Source organism: Triticum urartu, chromosome 2, assembly GCF_003073215.2.
Source record: "Triticum urartu cultivar G1812 chromosome 2, Tu2.1, whole genome shotgun sequence".
Taxonomy (NCBI): domain Eukaryota; kingdom Viridiplantae; phylum Streptophyta; class Magnoliopsida; order Poales; family Poaceae; genus Triticum; species Triticum urartu.
The window spans coordinates 743322779-743342901 of NC_053023.1; the positions used below are offsets into that span (position 1 = coordinate 743322779).

General features: G+C 46.2%; 3 protein-coding genes and 1 non-coding gene across 4 annotated transcripts; 1 reads left to right on the top strand and 3 right to left on the bottom strand.

Moving 5' to 3' along the window:
• The first annotated feature begins 3914 nt into the window (after positions 1-3914).
• Positions 3915-6550, top strand: LOC125540412. Its single transcript, XM_048704026.1, has 3 exons — positions 3915-5214; positions 5301-5447; positions 5998-6550. The coding sequence occupies exons 1-3, from the start codon at positions 4309-4311 to the stop codon at positions 6325-6327; spliced, it is 1383 nt and encodes a 460-aa protein (XP_048559983.1). The 5' UTR covers positions 3915-4308; the 3' UTR covers positions 6328-6550.
• Positions 6551-7028: 478 nt separating this feature from the next.
• LOC125541911 lies at positions 7029-7225 on the bottom strand. Its single transcript, XR_007297729.1, has one exon. It is a non-coding gene; the product is annotated as a U2 spliceosomal RNA (small nuclear RNA).
• An 831-nt stretch (positions 7226-8056) lies between these two features.
• Positions 8057-10285, bottom strand: LOC125540413 (heat shock 70 kDa protein BIP5-like). Its single transcript, XM_048704027.1, has one exon. It carries the CDS (start codon positions 10223-10225, stop codon positions 8225-8227), a length of 2001 nt encoding a protein of 666 aa, XP_048559984.1. The 5' UTR covers positions 10226-10285; the 3' UTR covers positions 8057-8224.
• A 641-nt stretch (positions 10286-10926) lies between these two features.
• LOC125540414 (actin-related protein 6) lies at positions 10927-16069 on the bottom strand. Its single transcript, XM_048704028.1, has 8 exons — positions 15736-16069; positions 14268-15061; positions 13006-13198; positions 12869-12932; positions 11717-11801; positions 11576-11626; positions 11426-11488; positions 10927-11321 (listed from the first exon to the last, which is right to left on the bottom strand). The coding sequence occupies exons 2-8, from the start codon at positions 14972-14974 to the stop codon at positions 11192-11194; spliced, it is 1293 nt and encodes a 430-aa protein (XP_048559985.1). The 5' UTR covers positions 14975-15061; positions 15736-16069; the 3' UTR covers positions 10927-11191.
• Positions 16070-20123: the final 4054 nt, after the last annotated feature.

Below are 20123 nucleotides of genomic sequence, written 5' to 3' on the forward strand. Positions count from 1 at the left end.
CGGCTTACGCGGCTGTCATCGAAGACACAAAGTTCCAGTTAAAAGAAGTGGTTACCGAAACATGAGATTTCTGCTTCTTGTCGTAGGGCAAAGTCTATAGCACATGAACTAACTAGTCTGGGTCGTTTGTATATGGAGTGGGAGACTGGGAGTCAGATGTAGTTGCCCATGTTGCAGCTTGTGCTGAGGGTGATCTGCCCCGGCACGGTTAAGTTATAAAAGCTTTTGCTTTGCTTTCAAGAAAATTAAAAAAAAATGACTCAACAAAAGAAAGATATTCGTATGCAATGAGTCAACCGAGAGACACCAAAAGCAACACTACACCGCAGCCGCGGGAGAAAAGATGTAATCTATCACGGCTAAATTCCATTACCTAGTACACCAAGCCATAGTAATATGAGGGAAAAGTCTTGTTTGAAATTCTAAATTAACCAGATAGCAATCATATCTGGACGAGTTTCCCCGTGGCTTCTCTCTTTCAACGAGAATTCTTCTTCGGCAGAAAAACATCCGTGAGGACGGTCAGAGAGTATCCCCAGCGCCTACATTCCAACACCGAGGGGGAAAAATCAATCATCATTCAAATCTCCTGGAACAAATTGAAGCACACCACCTACCTCTTTCTGGCCGACCTTCACGGTCTTCTCCTGCAGTGTGTCGAGGTCCTTGACGCCACACTGCGCCAACCGCGGGAGGCCCAATAGCAAGATGGTCGTGAAAAAAGATGCTGGAGTCACCGAGAGGTCGTCCCCAACCGTGTACGTGGCCTTGGGTACTGATGTGGCCATGGCTGTTGCGCTATAGGGGGCGTTGGGGGTTGCCGAGGTAGTACAAGCTCAGCAGCTGCTGTAGGTGGTTGAGCGTGGTGGTGCCGACGGACGGGCTGAGGCGCGTCTGCTTGCTCTTGTAGTTGGCGTCCAGCTTCTCTACACTGCCGAGGACGTTGCTGATGCTACCGATCATGTTCTCCTTGGTCAGTAGATTGATGGCGGTGCCTAGCGGCAGGGACAAGAGGGCAGCGAGGAACTCCACAACTTCGCCGCTGGCCTCAACAAAGCTTACCTTCTGTGCATTGGTGTCGATCATGAGCTTGATCGACAACTCTTTTGTCCCCATGCTATTGATGTTACCTCTTCTAATCAAAGCTAGGCTTCTCAGGAATTGTTTGGTTTATGATCCCTGCCACTAGCAAGATGAAGTCGGGTGAACTTCAATAGTTAAGTCAGCATTGTTAGAGTTAATTCGAACCCTGGCAGAAAATGTGTGTTTCTGCGTCACACGAAAATAGTACATTTTCAAAAAGATATCTATAGCAGAAAGAACAATGACCAAACAAATATATTTTACCCCAAGTGATCTTTTTTTCGCGGGATCTTAATGTGGGCAGACAACTTTAAATTAGAGAAAAATATAGAGGTAGGGCTTAAGACACCTGAGAAGACTCTCAGGCACCTGCGACCATTGAGGCCCGATTTTGGGATTTTTTTTACAAATATAAGCCTTTTCTATTTATTTTTAAACACAGTACAGACACAAGCACTCATATATACGTGTATACACTCACCTCTATGAACGCACACACGCACACCCTATCTTTATGAGCATCTTTGGAAGACTGAGCTGACATGTCATCTTGAGATTTTACGAAGTTACCGTAGTCACCTCGTAGTTTAACGGAAACGTCTCCTCCCATTAAAAGCGTATAACCAGAAATCCTGACATAAATTTAGAATAATTGCGAGCACCTGGTGAGCTGGGACACAAAGGGTCTTCCTGTTGTATACCCAAGCAAGTTGGGTTCATACATCTCTCCGTGGAAATTAGAACCCCAAAGTGATGATTCTCAGGTGCGTGCAAAATCGAAAGCAGTAAAGCAACCTAAAAAATGCACATCAGTGCTATATCTCTCGCTAAATCAGGTCCATTAAAGGCCTGGACTTGTTGACCCAAACTGGCATGGCCCGGGTATCCACATCAGTGCTACACATCTATACCATGACATCGTAGCGTTTCCTACAGCCATCCCTGAAGTAGATCACGCCTAGTAGCGGTTTTGCGAAGCTTTTTTATTTTTATTTTTTGGTGGCGTCTAATAAGCTCTTCATGGGACCTTCTGCCCGGGTTTCACCGGTTTTGGGTAGGTTTTGTGGAGTCTTTCCTTTTTCTTTTCTGGGTTTTCCTCCATTATTATTATTTTTACTATTTTCACATTCATTTTATTTATATTTTTTCCTTTTTCAAATAGATGTCGAACATTCATCCGAATACATAGTTGAACATTTTCAAAAACACACTGAATATTTTTTAAATAGAAAGTACACATTTTTAAACATACGTTGAACTGTTTTCTTAATATATTTGAAGCGTGCACACATTAGTTCAGTGTTACAACATTTTATTAATGATATGAATATATTTTTTGTATGCTATGAACAATTTTATAAAATTGTGGGAAAAATGTTACATTTCACGAATATTTTTTAAATATACAGACAAATGTTTTACATTTTCATGATTTGAAGTATCATGAAAAAAAAATATCATGTTAATATTTTTGAAATTTCACGAACACTTTTCTGAATGGTAGGAACATTTAAAAAAAGAGTGAATAGTTTTTAAAATTTGATGAATATTTTTTAATATGCGGTGAACATTTCTAAAAATTGAAGTAAAGTAATTTTGGAAATAAAAAAAGTTAAAGAGAAACGTAAAGGAATAAAATGAACGTAGCACTATTGAGCCGGCCCTACATGCTCTCCTGGAGGCGCCGCGACCATCTATGCAGTACGAAGGGAAAGGATGCAATCGATTTGGAGACAACAATGAAGAATATGAAGCTTAAGGGTGTGTTTTGATCTCCTCCAGTTTCTAACTCCACCAACTTCAAAATAGATTTTGACCCGAATGCTTTTACTGCAAGAAGCTAACTTCTCGAAGCTGAGCCAAATCACACTGCAAAAACTTGAAGCTCGGTAGGCCTAGGTTTACTGACTTGAAAGACAGAAGTTCACCCTATTTACAAGGAGTTGCCACCACCAAATATAATTGTTCGCTGCTCCCTCCTCAAAATATCGCTACATGAGCGATCCCCAACGAATCGCCAACCGTCTCTCCTCTTGAATAGGTGCACTGGGCCCGAATTGGGCTGCCTCCAACCGGCCCAATCTGCGCCAAACAGGGCGAATGGCCTCCTAGCTTGCTGCAGTGCGACAAGAAGTTGTCTATCGAAGTAGAATGGTTCTGGATCACTAACTGAAGTTAGAAGCCACGAAAAGAAGCTAAATTTATGAAGTTTTGTGAAGTTGGAGAAGTTCAGAACACGCCCTAAAAATAAAAATAGGAAGCTTGACGATGTGTTCCTTGGTGAAGAGGTGTTCTCCTAGTTGACAAAAGCAACAAGGGGCCTTATGTATTTATTTACATATAAAAATATGAAAATTATTGATAAACAGGTCACATCCATGTGCACGCGTCAAATATTTTGAAGTATTTACACTCCAAATTTATTTTCGAAATTTCAAATTCTCAGTTTCACTCAAACCTAGGGCCCAAAAGCATATTCGTGCACTTTACACCCAATCTAGCAATAGGTATAAAGTACCTTTCCAAAAGCTACTTTAATGAAATCGGGGAAATGTAACTAAAGTGTTGATTCACAAATATTATTATTAGGTATAAACAACTATTCCCCGCGTGTTAGCAAAATCAACATGGTTGGCTGCTTGTTTTTCTGGAAAGCTGGCCAAGCTTGCTGCCTGGTAAATCAACATAGATCCTTTTTTCACACATCGTTATAATTTGTACCAAAAACATATTAGTTTGTTTCGCGTGGAAAACACATTATTTTTAAAATATTCAGTATTTCCATGTACAAGAGTGTGGTGGTGATACCTTCTCTCGAAATAAATAAATGAAATTTACTCATCCCACAAGGAGAAAAAAAAGGCACCCTTTGTGAGAGCCTCTTCTGCCTCCTCGCGTCTCTCTCCATTCCGCTGCCGCCATCCAGATTCACCATCACTAGCAGCAGTAGAGCACAAATCCAATGCATCCACCATCCAATCAACCACCGAATCCAAGCTGACGATCGATTTCAGCGGCGCGGCGGAAGGAGAATCGAGGAGGAGTCGGATCGAGCTGGCTGCGCGGCGGAGGCGGCGCTTCCCGTCCCTTCCAGATCGACGGCCGCAGGCGGGGGCTGGGGAGCGGAGCGCCGGAGGAGCCGCGACCTCGAAACAGGAGGCAGCCGCCCGGGGTGCATATCTCTCGATTGGTCCTAGCTAGGGTTTCAGTCAGTCGGCCGGGACCATGGAGTCGCCGCCGCCCAAGCGCGACGTCGGCCACGGCGGCGAGGACGGAATCAGCGCGCTCCCCGACCCCCTCCTACTCGACATCCTCGAGCGCCTCGACCTGCGCGAGGCGGTCCGCGCCGGCGCGCTCTCCACGCGCTGGCGGCACCTCCCCGGCCACCTCTCGCGCGTGCGCCTCGACGTCGCTCACTTCCGCGGCGCCACGCCGCTCGAGGTCATGGACGCGTTCACGGGCGCGGCGCGGGCCTTGCTGACTCGGGTGCCTCCCGCCGAGGGTGGTCCCCTCAAGGTGCTCGTCCTGAGCTTCTACACGTCTTCCCCTCACCTGAGCTCCATAGGCCGCCTCATCGAGGACATTGTGAGCTTGGGCCACACCCAATGCCTTGAGTTTTGCATATCCCCGCCGGGCACTAACCCGCTGGGCAGCAACATTGAGATTGGGCAGGAGTTCATGGCCTTCTCCCGCGCCTACCCAGTTGCCTTCTCGTGGCTCACGACGCTTACGCTCGAATATCATGCTTTTGGAAATTCCGACATCACTGACCTCATTACCACTTGCGGTAGGCTCAGGCACCTCAGCTTGAGATTCTGCAGACTGCTTGATCTGCACTCCACGCTCAGGATTGATGTGCCGTGCTCTGAGCTCCAGGAGCTTGAGTTCATCGGCCTTTTGTGCACACGGATCGAGCTCGTCTCTGTCCCCAAGCTTGGACAGGTGGAGTGCAAATGTTGGCTCTTCAATAACCCTCCAGTGCGCTTTGGCTACGTTCCTGAGCTTCGCGGTTTAGTACTCGCTTCTAAAGCCAAGGCATGGCAAGAGCCATTCGCGCTGAGCGAATGCCTGTCAACGAGTGCTGGTGCTAGGAACCTGTCAACACTGACTCTCTGTTTTGGATACCAAATGGTAAACTTAAATATAAATCTTCTGCATCTTCATACCATGTGTTCCTCTCTACCAGTTTCAGTTGTGCATGTATGTTCTTGCTGCAGATTTGGATTCAGCCAGAACCTCCGAAGCAGCAAATTGCTATATTCAGAAACCTGACCTCTGTGCGTCTTTTCGGTATCTTCTGTGAGTGTGATCTGAGCTGGACTCTGTTTATCCTTGAGGCTGCACCTGCCCTACATGATTTGGCAGTAAGTGTTACTTAACCTTCTTTCTAATTTAGTCCACATCTTAGCATGTACATGACATATTCTACATTTTTATGATGATATGTTTTTCGGATATTCAGCATTTAAAACGTACCAACAAGTTAATCTAATTTCCAACCACTCACCAACTTATCACAAATACTACAAGTAGTGCATACAAGCCGCATTGTAATTTAGCAGCGAGACAATGTCCATGCAAGGCAAAAAAAAAAGTTGGATCGTATCTCATGTTAGAGTAATCCAAAAATTCGTCATATGTTTTTCTTGAAAAGGAGAGCCTAGCCTCTGCATCGAGTGATGCACATCGCCGTCTTATGTTTCGTATTACAAAGAATCTTGGTTAAAAGAAATAAGAGGATAATATGGTTGTAATTACAATGGAATCCCAGAAGCATATTCATGTGACATACTTACGATTTAATTCATGCAAATTCCTTAAAAGTATATAGGGGTGTCAAAAACGCTCTTATATTATGGGTTGGTGGCAGTTTAATTAACATGTGTTACTTACTTTCTATATCATTGCTTGAAGTTGTCTCGACATTCATGTGTCAAGACGCCCGAGAACAGCGCCGAGAAGACCAACGTGGTGTGGGAGCCATCCAAGGATTTGAAGCACCCGAACTTGAAGGTGCTGCAGATCTTCGGGTGCGGGGATGAAGACAAGGTGACAAACTATATAAGGCTTGTCATGGAACGAGCTGTGGGGCTTTTGATAATTCGGTTGTATGGTGAAAACCCATGCACATACTGCGATGCCGGCAACCTTGAAAGATCCCAGGCGGAAAAGGCTGGCAGGCGTCGTATTAAGGAGCAACTCACACATGGATCATCCTCATCTGTGGAGGTAATTATCTGTTGACGGATATGGTCAGGGAATGCTAGAGGTCTCGTAATGCTCGCAGGCTTGCAGCAGCTTGAGCAATGACTGCAAGAGGCGCAGCCAGTTGTAATTCTAATTTCTAGTTATTGGTAACCTGAGAATACTTGCTCGGTGTGGACCTCGCAATTCTAATTTCTGGTTATTGGTGGCCTGGGAACACTTGATCGCACTGTGGCTAACTTAAAATGTGTGTACTTGAATCTGGATGCATGTTTTTCTCTTTCAGTTTACCAAGTACTCCCTCCGTTCCTAAATATTTGTCTTTTTAGAGGTTTTAAATGGTGACTACATACGGAGCAAAATGAATGAATCTACACTCTAAAATATGTCTATATACATCCGTATGTGGCGACCATTTGAAATCTCTAGAAAGACAAATATTTAGGAACGGAGGAAGTAATTCCGTACCTACTATATGCTGATTGACTGTAGACAAAATGTTTGTGCACCTTTTTTGCTTTGTGCTCATGGAGGTATGCTGTTTTGTGCCTGGAGGGTGTCATTCAAATTTTGGAATGTGACTGACTGGAAAAAAGGGTGCAAATTAATTTTTGAGGTTGGCTGGCAGCAGAACTGAATGGGATTGATCAATCAAAACCAAATGATTCCAAAACCAAGGTCTACTTTTTACCAATTTCTAAGGAGCTTCAGAATAAGCAAATAATTTGAAACTGATTTGGTTGGGGCACGCTGGCCTAGGCGGTAGTGCAACGCCTAGGCGACACACAAGAGGCCCAATAGCAAGCTACTGTGGTGGCCCCTTCCCCATCAAAAATAAATTTTAATATCATTGTGGGCATATAACCCCCATATCAAATATTAAAGTGATAAGAACAGATACTACACTTGATCTTAGCCAAAAGACCAAGGAAGGTATGCCTCTCCTTGATGCCATGGGTCGCCTGATATAGCGTGCCTTCGTCTCCTCTCCCCGGTGGCTGCCCGAGGTGGGACTAAACAAAACAGGCACAAACACAAACAGAGCACTCGTGGTTCCCGTAATATGAAGGCCTGATGGTGAAACTACGAAGATGATTTCGCTCAAAGAAAAAAACTACGGACGGACGCTGATGCTCATATCGAAGGGGCCACGAGCTCTGATGGTGGACGCGGTCATGTACACGAACAAGTTCATGTTTCAGGTTTCCACTTCAGATTCCCAAGGTTTCAGGTGTTCAAAGATTGTTTTACCTCTTTCTGATTAAGATGATCAAAGGAAAACTATCCACCAGGCCAGACCATAACAACATGATCGACTTATCATTTTACAAAAGAAATAAAGTGAATCGAATAATTGTTCTCTAGGTGAGCAAGCACTTCAGCATGCTTGTTCCTAGTTTTATATAGCACCCAAGTTTGAGAAACTACTCCAACTTAAGGAAGACTAGATGCATGAGGTGACCAAACATAAGGCGACGGGAACTGTGCTTCTCGGCAGCGGTCAGCGGACTGCTCCTCAAACACAATTTCTGTCGCAGAACCTCCACTCCACAACTCCACTCCCGGAGTTGGTGGAATTGCAGTTGAAAACTGCGGAGCAGCTATTTCCTAACTCCACAGCTCCTGAAATTTCATGGAGCTGGTGGAATTCCGAACAGGCCTTAAATATGTCCTTCTGTAAAATTTCCTTTGTACTAAATCATCGACAAATAATATGGATCCGAGGGAGTATAAGTTTTTTTCAAAATTCCAGAATATGAACATGAACTTAAGCAAATGTACCGTGTATATTATACTGTATTAATCAAACACACAAACAATCAACAAGATTTCTGACCTTGGCCGTTGATCAGCAAGTACGTAGTTCAAGTCTAATCTTATGCACCAGTACTAAGGTAAGAAAAAATTAAATCTCCTATCTCCTAGTAGTAAAAATCTAAAGCTCGTCGTGGTCGTTGTCCTCCTCGGCGTCGTCGTCATGACCACCGCCGGCGTTCCCGTAGGCAGCGGCAAAGGCGGGGCTGCAGACATCCTCCAGCTCCTTGAGCTTCTCTGCGTAGTCGTCCTTGTCGGCCTCCGGGTTAGCTTCTAGCCACTCGCCGGCCTCCCTTGCCGCTTCCTTGACCCTCTCCCTGTCGTCGGCGTCCATCTTGGCCCCCAGCTCGCCGTCGGCCGTCGTGCGGGCGCTGTACACGTACGCCTCCAGCTTGTTCCGCGCGTCCACCTTGTCCCTCACCTTCCTGTCCTCCTCGGCGAACTCCTCCGCCTCTTGCACCATGCGCTCGATCTCCTCCTGGCTGATGCTGCGGCCGGCGCTGCTGATCTCGATCTTCTCCGACCGGCCGGTGCCCTTGTCCGCCGCCCCCACGTGCAGGATGCCGTTCACGTCCACCTCCAGCGTCACCTCGATCTGCGGCGTGCCCCTCGGCGCCGGCGCGATCCCGGTGAGGTCGAACTTGCCCAGCAGCCGGTTGTCCTTGGTCATGCTCCGCTCGCCCTCGAACACCGTGATGGTCACCGTCGTTTGCCTGTCCTCGTACGTGGTGAACATCTTGGCCCTCTTGGTCGGGATCGGCGAGTTCCGGGGGATCACGCTCGTCATCACGCCGCCGGCAGTCTCGATGCCCAGCGTCAGCGGAGTCACGTCCAGCACCACAACCTCCTTGGCGTCGCCGCGCACGATGCCTCCCTGCACGGCCGCGCCGTAGGCCACGGCCTCGTCGGGGTTGACGCCCTTGTGGGGCTCCTTGCCGCCGAAGTAGTCGCGGAGGAGCTGCTGCACCTTGGGGATCCTCGTGCTGCCGCCGACCAGCACCACCTCGTCGACGTCGCCCTTGGCCAGCCCGGCGTCCGCCATGGCCTTCTTCACGGGCGCCATGACCTTGCGGAAGAGGTCGGCGTTGAGCTCCTCGAAGCGGGCCCGGGTGAGCGGCTCCGACAGGTCGACGCCGTCGGCCAGCGACTCGACCTCCACGCGGACCTGGAGCTGGGTGCTGAGCGCCCGCTTGGCGCGCTCGCACTCGCGGCGGAGCTTGCCAAGCGCGCGCGCGTCGCCGGAGATGTCGACGCCGTGCTTCCGCTTGACGAGCCGGATGAAGTGGTCCATGGCGCGCTGGTCGAAGTCCTCGCCTCCGAGATGTGTGTCGCCGTTGGTGGCGAGGACCTCGAAGACGCCGCCGTCTAGCGCGAGCACGCTGACGTCGAAGGTGCCGCCGCCGAGGTCGAACACGAGCACGTTCCGCTCCTTCCCGTCGGCCACCTTGTCGAGGCCGTAGGCGATGGCGGCGGCGGTGGGCTCGTTGATGAGGCGGACGACGTTGAGGCCGGCGATGGCGCCGGCGTCCTTGGTGGCCTGGCGCTGCGCGTCGTTGAAGTAGGCCGGGATGGTGATGACGGCGTCCCGGACCTTCTCGCCGAGATACGCCTCGGCCGTCTCCTTCATCCTGGTGAGCACCATGGCGCTGACCTCCTCCGGGCTGAGCGTCCGCACGTCGCCGGCCTTGACCTCCACCTCGAGGTGCGGCTTGCCGTTCTTGTCCACCACCTTGAACGGCAGCAGCTTCATGTCCCGCTGCACCTCGGCGTCGACGAACTGCCTGCCGATGAGTCGCTTGGCGTCGTAGACGGTGCGGAGCGGGTTGGCGGCGGCCTGGTTCTTGGCGGCCTCGCCGATGAGGCGCTCGCCGGAGTCGGTGAAGGCGACCCAGGAGGGGGTGATGCGGTTGCCCTGGTCGTTGGCGATGATCTCCACGCGCCCGTTCCGGTACACGGCCACGCACGAGTAGGTCGTGCCCAGGTCGATGCCGATCACCGGCCCGCCGTTGCCGTTGCCGGAGCCCTTCTCCTTCGCCGCCGCCGCCGCGGCCGGGGGAGCCAGCGTGGCCGCGAGGAGCAGCACCGCGAGCAGTAGCCCGTGCAACTTCGTCGCCCGAGCCATGGCGCCGGCGATCGATCGATGTCGTCGCGAAGCTAGGTCCAAGTAGTACGTTGCAGGACGAGGCGGTGCGGCTACTATTTATGGCGCGAAGGGAGGCCTATAGCGAGGGTGTGACGTGGACGAATCGGAGGTGGTCTCCGACGCGGTCTGTCCCTCGGGATCGCGGTGACACGCGTGCGAGTCGATCTGGGCCGTTGGTTTCCATGATCGGACGGCTGCGAGGGCACGTGACACGCTGGCGGGAACCGGGCTGGCTGCTGCGTGACGTGTTGGCTGTCAACAAGGATGTTCGATCATGCTTCCAACAAAAAGAATCAGTTCCTGACTTGCAAAAATAAAAGAATCTGTTCCTGGGCCCACTTTGGAGGTTACATGTATGAATTCTCTCACAAAAGATTAAAGATATGACCCAAGAGGTTAAAAACAATTTCAGACACCAAAATTCGGGAAGTCATCTCGTCTCTTATACCAAATTTAAATGTGATTCAAATCTACTTTGAATTTAAGGTACGCAGGAGGACTGATGGAGCGTATCACTGAATTTCAAGGACACCACGTCGAAAGAGGTGTTTGGATGGAGAAAGAAGGTTGTTGACATAAATTTCACATTGTTATTTAAACAGCCAAACTTCACGAACTCACTTTCTGCAATCACGACGCAAAATTTTCTCAATTCAAGGAAGGTTCATGCAAAGGCCGGCTAGAAAATCCTCAGGAAAATCTGAAATTCCCAGTAGCTAAATCCACCAACCCACAACTGAATCCATTCATCCAAAGTTGATCTGCATGCATGCATGGGGAAGAGAACCTCTGGTCTCATGACCAACCAGCCGTTAGTTAAATTTATCTAGTGCAAATACTGAACTTGTTAAACCTTTTTCAAAAGATGAACCCCCTAATTCGCATGGCACTTGCTAAACATGCCATCTAAAATAGGCTACATTGTTCTATCTACTGAGCAACTCTTCAGTGGAAGAATCTTCGGCGGCACCGTGCCGACCCCATCTCCTCGTACTCCGATTTCGTAACGCACATCGACCCGAAATCGGGGCTGGATGCCAGGACAGATCCTCCTCTCCAGACACCAAGAATTGGGCTGCGCAAAGTGGCAGAACGTTAATGCCATTCGCGCGCGCCCCACATGAGCGTTAATGAACGAAGGAGAGACGCCAAGACAAAAACAGAGTAAAAGGCACATACTTCTCTTGCGAGATTATCTTCACCTGGTACTCCTCGGGCACAAGAGGCCGAAGTTCTCTCTGCCTGTTGATACAAACAACTAAGATGACGCACACAGACTCGTGTGATGGGAGATAGCACTGTTACTTTTCCTACAGAAAAACTACTTACAATCTTTCAGCGAACCGAGGGAACAACGTGCTTCCGCCTGTCAAGATGATGCTGAAAACAGCCCAATGCATGAGAACAAGAGTCACGCGATCAGAGGTCAAGATAGCGTCAGGCATTTCACCGTTTAACGACAAAACATACCTCTGATAAAGCACAGGTTGAATATATGGATGACAGGCTTGTGCAGCACGAACAATACACTCAGCAAGGCCCGCTTGATTCATGCCTACAAAATTCTGTTATCAGTATATTCTTATTTCTTACCCTTGCAGAAGGGAAACTAATGAGCTGAAGCAGTAGGTGGAATCGCTCCTGCTAACTTGCACAAATCAACTTTATCCTGACAGTCATTCAGCCTATATAAGGTGCTTCCTTTTCTTATGGCAATAGGCCAGTCTATTCTATCCATCTGATCCAAAATGCATCAAAGTTAAATTTGAGTGGAAACAAATGGAAACAGAAGGAAAATAGAACTATCATGATTGGTAACGCTTGTAGAGAGATAAATTGAAAAGATTCTGTACATAACTCTATTGTTTCATTTCTCTATCTACATGAATTGGCACTTTGGCAGAGCACCTGCCTTTCACGGTAAAAAAAACACTTTTTGGACAGAAGAGAAGGATAAGACAGACTGTTTTGCTGTCCATCAAAATTTGGGAGAACAAACAAGAGAAATTGTGACCCATAAGTTTTGCTCTTACAGCAAAACTGCCCCATATTTTCTGAACAAGCAAATTAAACCCATATTCAAATTGTCTATCCTTCTTTTCCTTTTTGTTTTATGTTTGGTCTGATTCGTCCCACCAAATGTATTTTCTAGGATGCCCTCCCAGTATGTATCAAAATGCAAAGCCTGCGGCTGTAACATGTAAGGTCCCAAGGCAAAAATTATCCAGTTTAATGCAATGGAAGTACCACACATTTTGACAGCGTTTCAATGATTACCACACATTTTCACAGACATTGTGGAATGCAGAAAAAATCTAGTCCTGAAATTTATATATCCTTAGCTAGCATCAAAAGATTATGTCTGGTTGAGAAATCATTTTCATTAAGGGTGACAAATTAAAATTAGGTTCGGGATCCTTGAGTAGTCTCTGAAGCTCACTCTGCTAATCCAGCATCTCAATGAGATGGGGGCTAGCTAGAGAGAGAGAGAGAGAGAGATTCAGAGTCCTTGAGTTAGTCTCTGCAGGACAGGATGCTAGGGCAATAGCAGGGGCATGTTCTAAAAAAAAGATTATGAAGTACAGATGAAGAAGGTATAGGAGACATTTAGATGACACTAACCCAGATCAATTGGATGAAAAAGCATCTCCGGGACAAGGAACCTCTCGTTGGTCAAGGCAAATTCCTGCAAATTAAAATTCCGTTAGATGATTGTTACCAAGTAACATTCGACATGTAACAAAAACACAGGATGTTACATTTTGACTTAGTTCAGGCTTTTTTCGATCCTTGTCTATGCCACTGTCACCATCCTTTTTATCTAATTCTCCTTCAACAGGCAGAGAGCAGTATCGACGTGCTTCATCCAAGTCTTTGACAAACCCTTTCTTGTATGTTATGCCATCAGGGAGAATGTAAGAACATCTAAATGGGTTGTCCTTGAATGATAAACTGCAATAATTGCATATCACACTGTTAAGAGATTTGATCATTTGTAACTAGCAGAGAAAGGTAGTTGTTTGACTAACTGATAAACAAGACAGTATATGGTGCTTGAAAAACACAATGATATGATGGTATGCACATTGCCTAAGCAGAAAAAATTTAAAGCTAGGCGAAACAGTGTGATCAAAACTATTTCGAATGTCAAACATAATGAGCAGATATCCACAGATGTTCAACCAATCAACCAACTAATAAATGAATGAAGTACTAACTGATATCTCTGTCCAGCTCCAAAGGCAAATTTAAAGTATGAGACTCTTAATCAAATTTGACTTTGCTTGAATAAACCCTCACATTCATTAATTACTCAGTACTCACAGCTCAACAACAGGACCACAACCAGCTATTCAGACTGCAAAGGATCAGTCATTCCTTGTCATATCTTCTCAACTGAACATAACCAAATACCTGAGCATTCAGACTCTAAGTACATGGTGATCTTGCATTTGCTTAGTTTGTCAACTGAAACCAACTCTAGGCCATAATATTCAGGTCGAGTACAAATTTATAACTATACTTTCCTTCCATAGTCTAAGCTTGTGCATGAGTGTGTGCATATGGTATACAGTCGGATAATTTTCTTAGCCATCTCTGTTTGAAGCTATCATAACCACAACCATTCTACTAAAGTCTACAACCTGACTAACCAAGTATCCAGGCATTTGAAGCTAACAAACAGTTGTTGTTTCAAATAAAGTAAAGTAGGACACAGGGGTTACCCTACCCTTCTGTTTTCAGCAAGAAAAAAATGCAACATAGATTTATTTTGAAGATACAGAACATAGTTCCATAGGTTCCATTCTATCAGCAGATATGGTTAGGTTTGTTGCTCAAACAACTCATTAACAGTTCAGATTACAAGAGGTACAAGTTCCTAGCTGGTCTTTCCATACGAAGGTCACATCTTAATTTAAAAATTATCATGAAATTGTTCCAGACTCTAACCTTAAACAAAAAAAAAGAGAACACGGTAATTTAATATATCCACATCATGTCAGTGAGGAAGTCAGCAGACCTGGCAAGGCGAAGATCACGAGGGACATCAAGGGAAACAAAGCATAGCTTTTCCTTTGCGTCATCAATGAGGAGGGTCTCATCCATAACATTAAGGGACCGGTACGAAACAAGCTCCTTGAGATAGTTTGTGAGGGCCTTGCCACCAAGGTCCATACGCCGCACAGCATAATTCAGCGTAAAGTTCTGAAGGACAGGGGACGCATGGGTGAAGGAGAAGCCGCAGTCCACAACAAGACTGCATTGGGTATGAAAGAGCGACGGCTGGCGGCTGGCCTCGTAAAGGTGGACAAGGGAAGGAGCGTCAGCAACGCAAAGAGAGTTGAAGCCAAACTCCTCGAACACAAGTTCGTCGGTAGCATGCTGCAGTCCTGGAGGATTGAACTGCGGTTCCACCAGTAACAAGGATGAGTTTGTCGGATCCACCTGGAGCAGGGTGCGCAGGACCCGTTCCCACACCTCCCGCTGCACCTCTGTATTGATAAGGTAGCCACGGTCAATAGGTCGCCTCAACGTCATACCAGTCACATCAACATCTTGTGCCTGCAGCTGGTCAGCCGCTAGCCATTTCTTCGAATTTGCATTGGAACCAGGAGACTTTGCTATACAGTTCGGTACGACAGCAATTGGATCCTTGTCCCCGCCAAAACCAGCCTTCAGAAGACCACCCCCATTGTCTATCACCACCACACGTGATCCACCCGTCATGTAAAATCCCACTGCTACTTCTCTCTTATTCAAGCCTGTCCCTATCCAACTGAGACCCAAGCCGGTATACTTGAATTTAAAAGGGTCCTGCATAAAGAACAATTAAGGGATCGATTTGATAAATTGCTCAACAACTGCATGCAAATCTTTCCATGTAAACAGCATGCGCTTTAGCAACAGACATAATAACTCTGCCTTAATATCTAGGTAGGCGTGGCTCAAGTGCGACATGTTTTTTTCAGAAAACTTTGTATAGCAATATAGAAAATCATGGAGCCGGTGAGAAACTGTAAAGTGAGGCTTAGCAAGACATAGCAACTAGGAAAACAAACCACGAAGTTTCAGCAGCTAGATATATGTTCTAACACTAGTAACAACACAAACAGGAAGAATACACCGCAGCGGCGGCCTAAATCCTTGAACCCAATCGTATGTCAGAGGCAGTGGCGGACCCAGGAATAAAATGGAGGGTGTGCACACTCCCAAAAAAACTGTCTAATCCAAAGTGTCATATAATGTGTGATAAAATAATACAAACAAATAGCTCAATCAAGTCTCACAACATTGTAGCTGACGAAATATACTCCAAATTCCACAATTCAATGGCATCAATCAATTATATATAAGCATTAAGCAGTAAACCAGTGGCTAAATTGCTGTCTTGCATCAATTCAATCACATTGGTTGCTGGCTACATTATAGACTTATAGTAGTACTAACAGTTGGGCAAACAGAGAAACAACTCAATCCATTATCTATACCTTGCTGTGAATGGCTAGAGCGGTGGGTCCCTCGGGGCATAGGGGTGGAGGCTGGAGCTCGCCGGTGCCCCAGGAGCTCGCAGCGAGGGAAGGGGGCGAGCCGGCGCCTAGCGTGGAGAGGGGGGCGGCCGGGCGGGCCAGGGGGCAGGGTAAGGGAGCGGCCGTCCGGCACTACTGGCGGCCAAACGGTGGCGGGAAGGGGAGCGGGCGGCCGGACGACGGGGAGACGGCGAGCCGTCGACGGGGAGTGGCGGCTGGCTCCTGGCTGGTTAGGTCTCTCGGCTCTCGCTCGTGTCTGCCTCTGGGAGGACTGAGGAGAGAGGTCCAGAGGAGAAGTGGACTGTTGGGCCTGGGCTGTGGAATGCATTTTAATTGGCTGGGCCTTTATCGAACCTGCACAGTTTTACTTCAAAAAAATAACATGGTTGCTAAAAAAACATGGTAAAAAAACAGAATTTTGGGTGTGCCACGGCACACCCACTAGGTCCGACTGTGGTCTCTGCCGACGACCAATGGCGAGGGGGGTCACAGGATCCCGCGCTCGTGTAGCTTTAGATTTTAGTGCCCTAGTAGCTTAGGTTTTGAGGTCGTTTCACGTCTTCGATTTGGTGGCAGCGATGGCGGCACTAAATAAAGGAGTTCGAGATCATTCCTAAACCAGGGATAGATCTGGGAACTAGTATGTTCAAGCGGGGATGACGTGGCGGCGGCATCCTTGTGTGGACTTGTGTCCTTGGGCTCCGTCATTGTGGCGGCGTTTGCTCCAACATTGGCGTGGAGCTTGAGAGGTAGTCCAGGAGCGGATGCAGTTAGTGGTCTACATCTTCAGCACCTGGAAGATAGTGGATCGTGTTTTGGGTTCATGGTTGGTGGCTGGTCGGTATGGTTTCCTCTTCCGACATGTTAGTCAAGCAGGGTTGTCAGATCTGGAGTGCGATGGCGTGTCCAAGGTGTTGCCCCAGCCAAATTCTTTCTATGGCAATGGTTGTGCCTTTGGTAAGTTGCTTTGGAGATCCAAAAAGTGCATATTATTGCTAATGGATTCTCTGAAGCTAGCGTGCATGAAGCTATGGAATTATTAAAGAACATACAACAAACAGGAAGTATAGCTCATTACATTGACAACTTTGAACATTGTATTGCTTTGGTCAAAAGAAATCATCCATTTGTTCGGTAAAATTTTCTTCTGGGCTGCTATATTGGATGTTTAAGAGGAGATATGAAACATGATGTGTATGGTTAGAAACCAACTCATATTATAGAAGCTTATTTGTACTCCAAAATTTTATGAAAAAACTGCAGCAACTACTCAAGTGCAACCAAAATTCAGACAAAGAGGACAACATAACCAACCTTTCAGAAACACATTAGCACTAGTTCCACAACAGATACAAATAGGAGAGAGCAAACCAACCTCTTCCAAATGCTAGAGCTTGCTGGTACTATAGACAACCTTGGTCTAGGTAGCATAAATGCACAAATAGAAAAACATTGCACATACTTCATGAAAGTGGAAGATGATAGTGACACTGAAACAAATACAGAAGATGTTTAGTCTCATGAAAAAACTTTTCACACAACTCCTAATACCCCTGACCAACAAGTAATGCATGTATCTTGTCATGCAGCAGAGAGAACAACAAGTCCTCGTACTTTTCCCCTCTTGCTAATGGTTGATGACAAACGAGCAATTTCCCTAGTGGATAGTGGATCTTCATATATTTTCATGAGCACTCGTTTTGCAAACCATAGTAGTTGTTATCAAAAGCCTATGACTCCATAAAGGAGTAGGAGGAGGTGGCAAGTTAATATCCAACGGTGTGGTACCCCTCAGGGAATTTCATATCCAAGGCAAGACTTTCTCAAGTTCCTTTAAGATTTTGGATTTAGCAAGCTATGATATAATTTTGGTAGCAGATTAGATATATAGTTACAGCCCTATTTTTAGGACCCGGTGGAAAGAATTTTGATTGTGACAAAGAACGAATCTCCTATTACTTTGCATCATCATACTATTCCCAATAATAAGTGCATTATTTCAGTTATGAAAATGGATCAAATGCTAAAAAATGGAGTGATGGGCTACATTCTGCAAACTTAAATAGTAGAAGATAATGAAGAACCGCTTTCAACAATTTCCATACCAGCTGAAATAGCTCCCTTATTGGGAAAATATAAGGATGTCTTTACAAAACCTGCAAAGCTTCCTCCTTCTAGGGACTGTAACAACCAAATACATTTGAAACCAGGAGCACAACCACAAAAATTAAGGCCTTATAGGGTACCACACTATCAGAAATCTGTCATGGAGGAGATTATTAAAACAATGCTCAACAAATGTGAAAAACAAGTTATCTTGAGTCCTTTCTCCTCTCCTGTTGTAATGGTTAGGAAAAAAAGATGGAGGACGGAGACTTTGTGTGGATTACAAGGAACTGAATTCTGTTACTACTAAGAACAAGTTTCCCATGTCAGAAATTGAAGATCTATTATGAACTGCATTGAGCAAAAATATTCACTAAACTAGATCTTAGGTCTATGTATCATCAAATCAGAATGGCTCTTGGAAATATGCCCTAGAGGCAATAATAAAATGGTTATTATTATATTTCCTTGTTCATGATAAATGTCTATTGTTCATGCTATAATTGTGTTATCCGGAATTCGTAATACATGTGTGAATACATAGACCACAACATGTCCCTAGTGAGCCTCTAGTTGACTAGCTCGTTGATCAACAGATAGTCATGATTTCCTGACTATGGACATTAGATGTCATTGATAACGGGATCACATCATTAGGAGAATGATGTGATGGACAAGACCCAATCTTAAGCATAGCACAAGATCGTGTAGTTCGTCTGCTAGAGCTTTTCTAATGTCAAGTATCCTTTCCTTAGACCGTGAGATTGTGCAACTCCCGGATACTGTAGGAATACTTTGGGTGTGCCAAACGTCACAACGTAATTGGGTGACTATAAAGGTGCACTACGGATATCTCCGAAAGTGTCTGTTGGGTTGGCACGAATTGAGACTGGGATTTGTCACTCCGCATGACGGAGAGGTATCTCTGGGCCTCATACGTCTCCGTCGTATCTACTTTTCCAAACACTTTTGCCCTTGTTTTGGACTCTAACTTGTATGATTTGAATGGAACTAACCCGGACTGACGCTGTTTTCAGCAGAATTGCCATGGTGTTGTTTTATGTGCAGAAAACAAATATTCTCGGAATGACCTGAAACTCCACGAAACGTCTTAGAAAAAATAATAAAAAATCCTTGCCAAAGATGAAGACCAGGAGGCCCACACCCTGTCCACGAGGGTGGGGGGCGCCCCCCTCTAGGGCGCGCCCCCTACCTCGTGGGCCCCTTGGATGCCCTCCGACGCCAACTCCAACTCTATATATTTGCTTTCCGGAGAGAAAAAAATCAGAGAGAAGAAATCATTGCGTTTTACGATACGGAGCCGCCGCCAAGCCCTAAAACCTCTTGGGAGGGCTAATCTGGAGTCCGTTCGGGGCTCCGGAGAGGGGGATTCGTCGCCGTCGTCATCATCAACCATCCTCCATCACCAATTTCATGATGCTCACCGCCGTGCGCGACTAATTCCATCGTAAGCTTGCTGGATGGTGATGGGTTGGATGAGATTTATCATGTAATCGAGTTAGTTTTGTTAGGGTTTGATCCCTAGTATCCACTATGTTCTGAGATTGATGTTGTTATGACTTTGCTATGCTTAATGCTTGTCACTAGGGCCCGAGTGCCATGATTTCAGATCTGAACCTATTATGTTTTCATGAATATATGTGAGTTCTTGATCCTATCTTGCAAGTCTATAGTCACCTACTATGTGTTGTGATCCGGCAACCCCAAAGTGACAATAATCGGGACCACTCCCGGTGATGACCATAGTTTGAGGAGTTCATGTATTCACTATGTGCTAATGCTTTGTTCCGGTTCTCTATTAAAATGAGGCCTTAATATCCCTTAGTTTCCAATAGGACCCCGCTGCCACGGGAGGTAGGACAAAAGATGTCATGCAAGTTCTTTTCCATAAGCACGTATGACTATATACGGAATACATGCCTACATTGCATTGATGAATTGGACCTAGTTCTGTGTCACCCTATGTTATGACTGTTACATGATGAACCGCATCCGGCATAATTATCCATCACTGACCCGGTGCCTATGAGTTTTCCATATACTGGTTTACGCTTTTTTACTTTCCTGCTGCTACTGTTACAATCACTACCAAATACCAAAAACATTACTTTTGCTGTCTTTACTTTTGTTGCCGCTACCACCACTATCATATTAATGTGCTACTAAACACTTTGCTGTAGATACTAAGTTTCCAGGTGTGGTTGAATTGACAACTCAGCTGC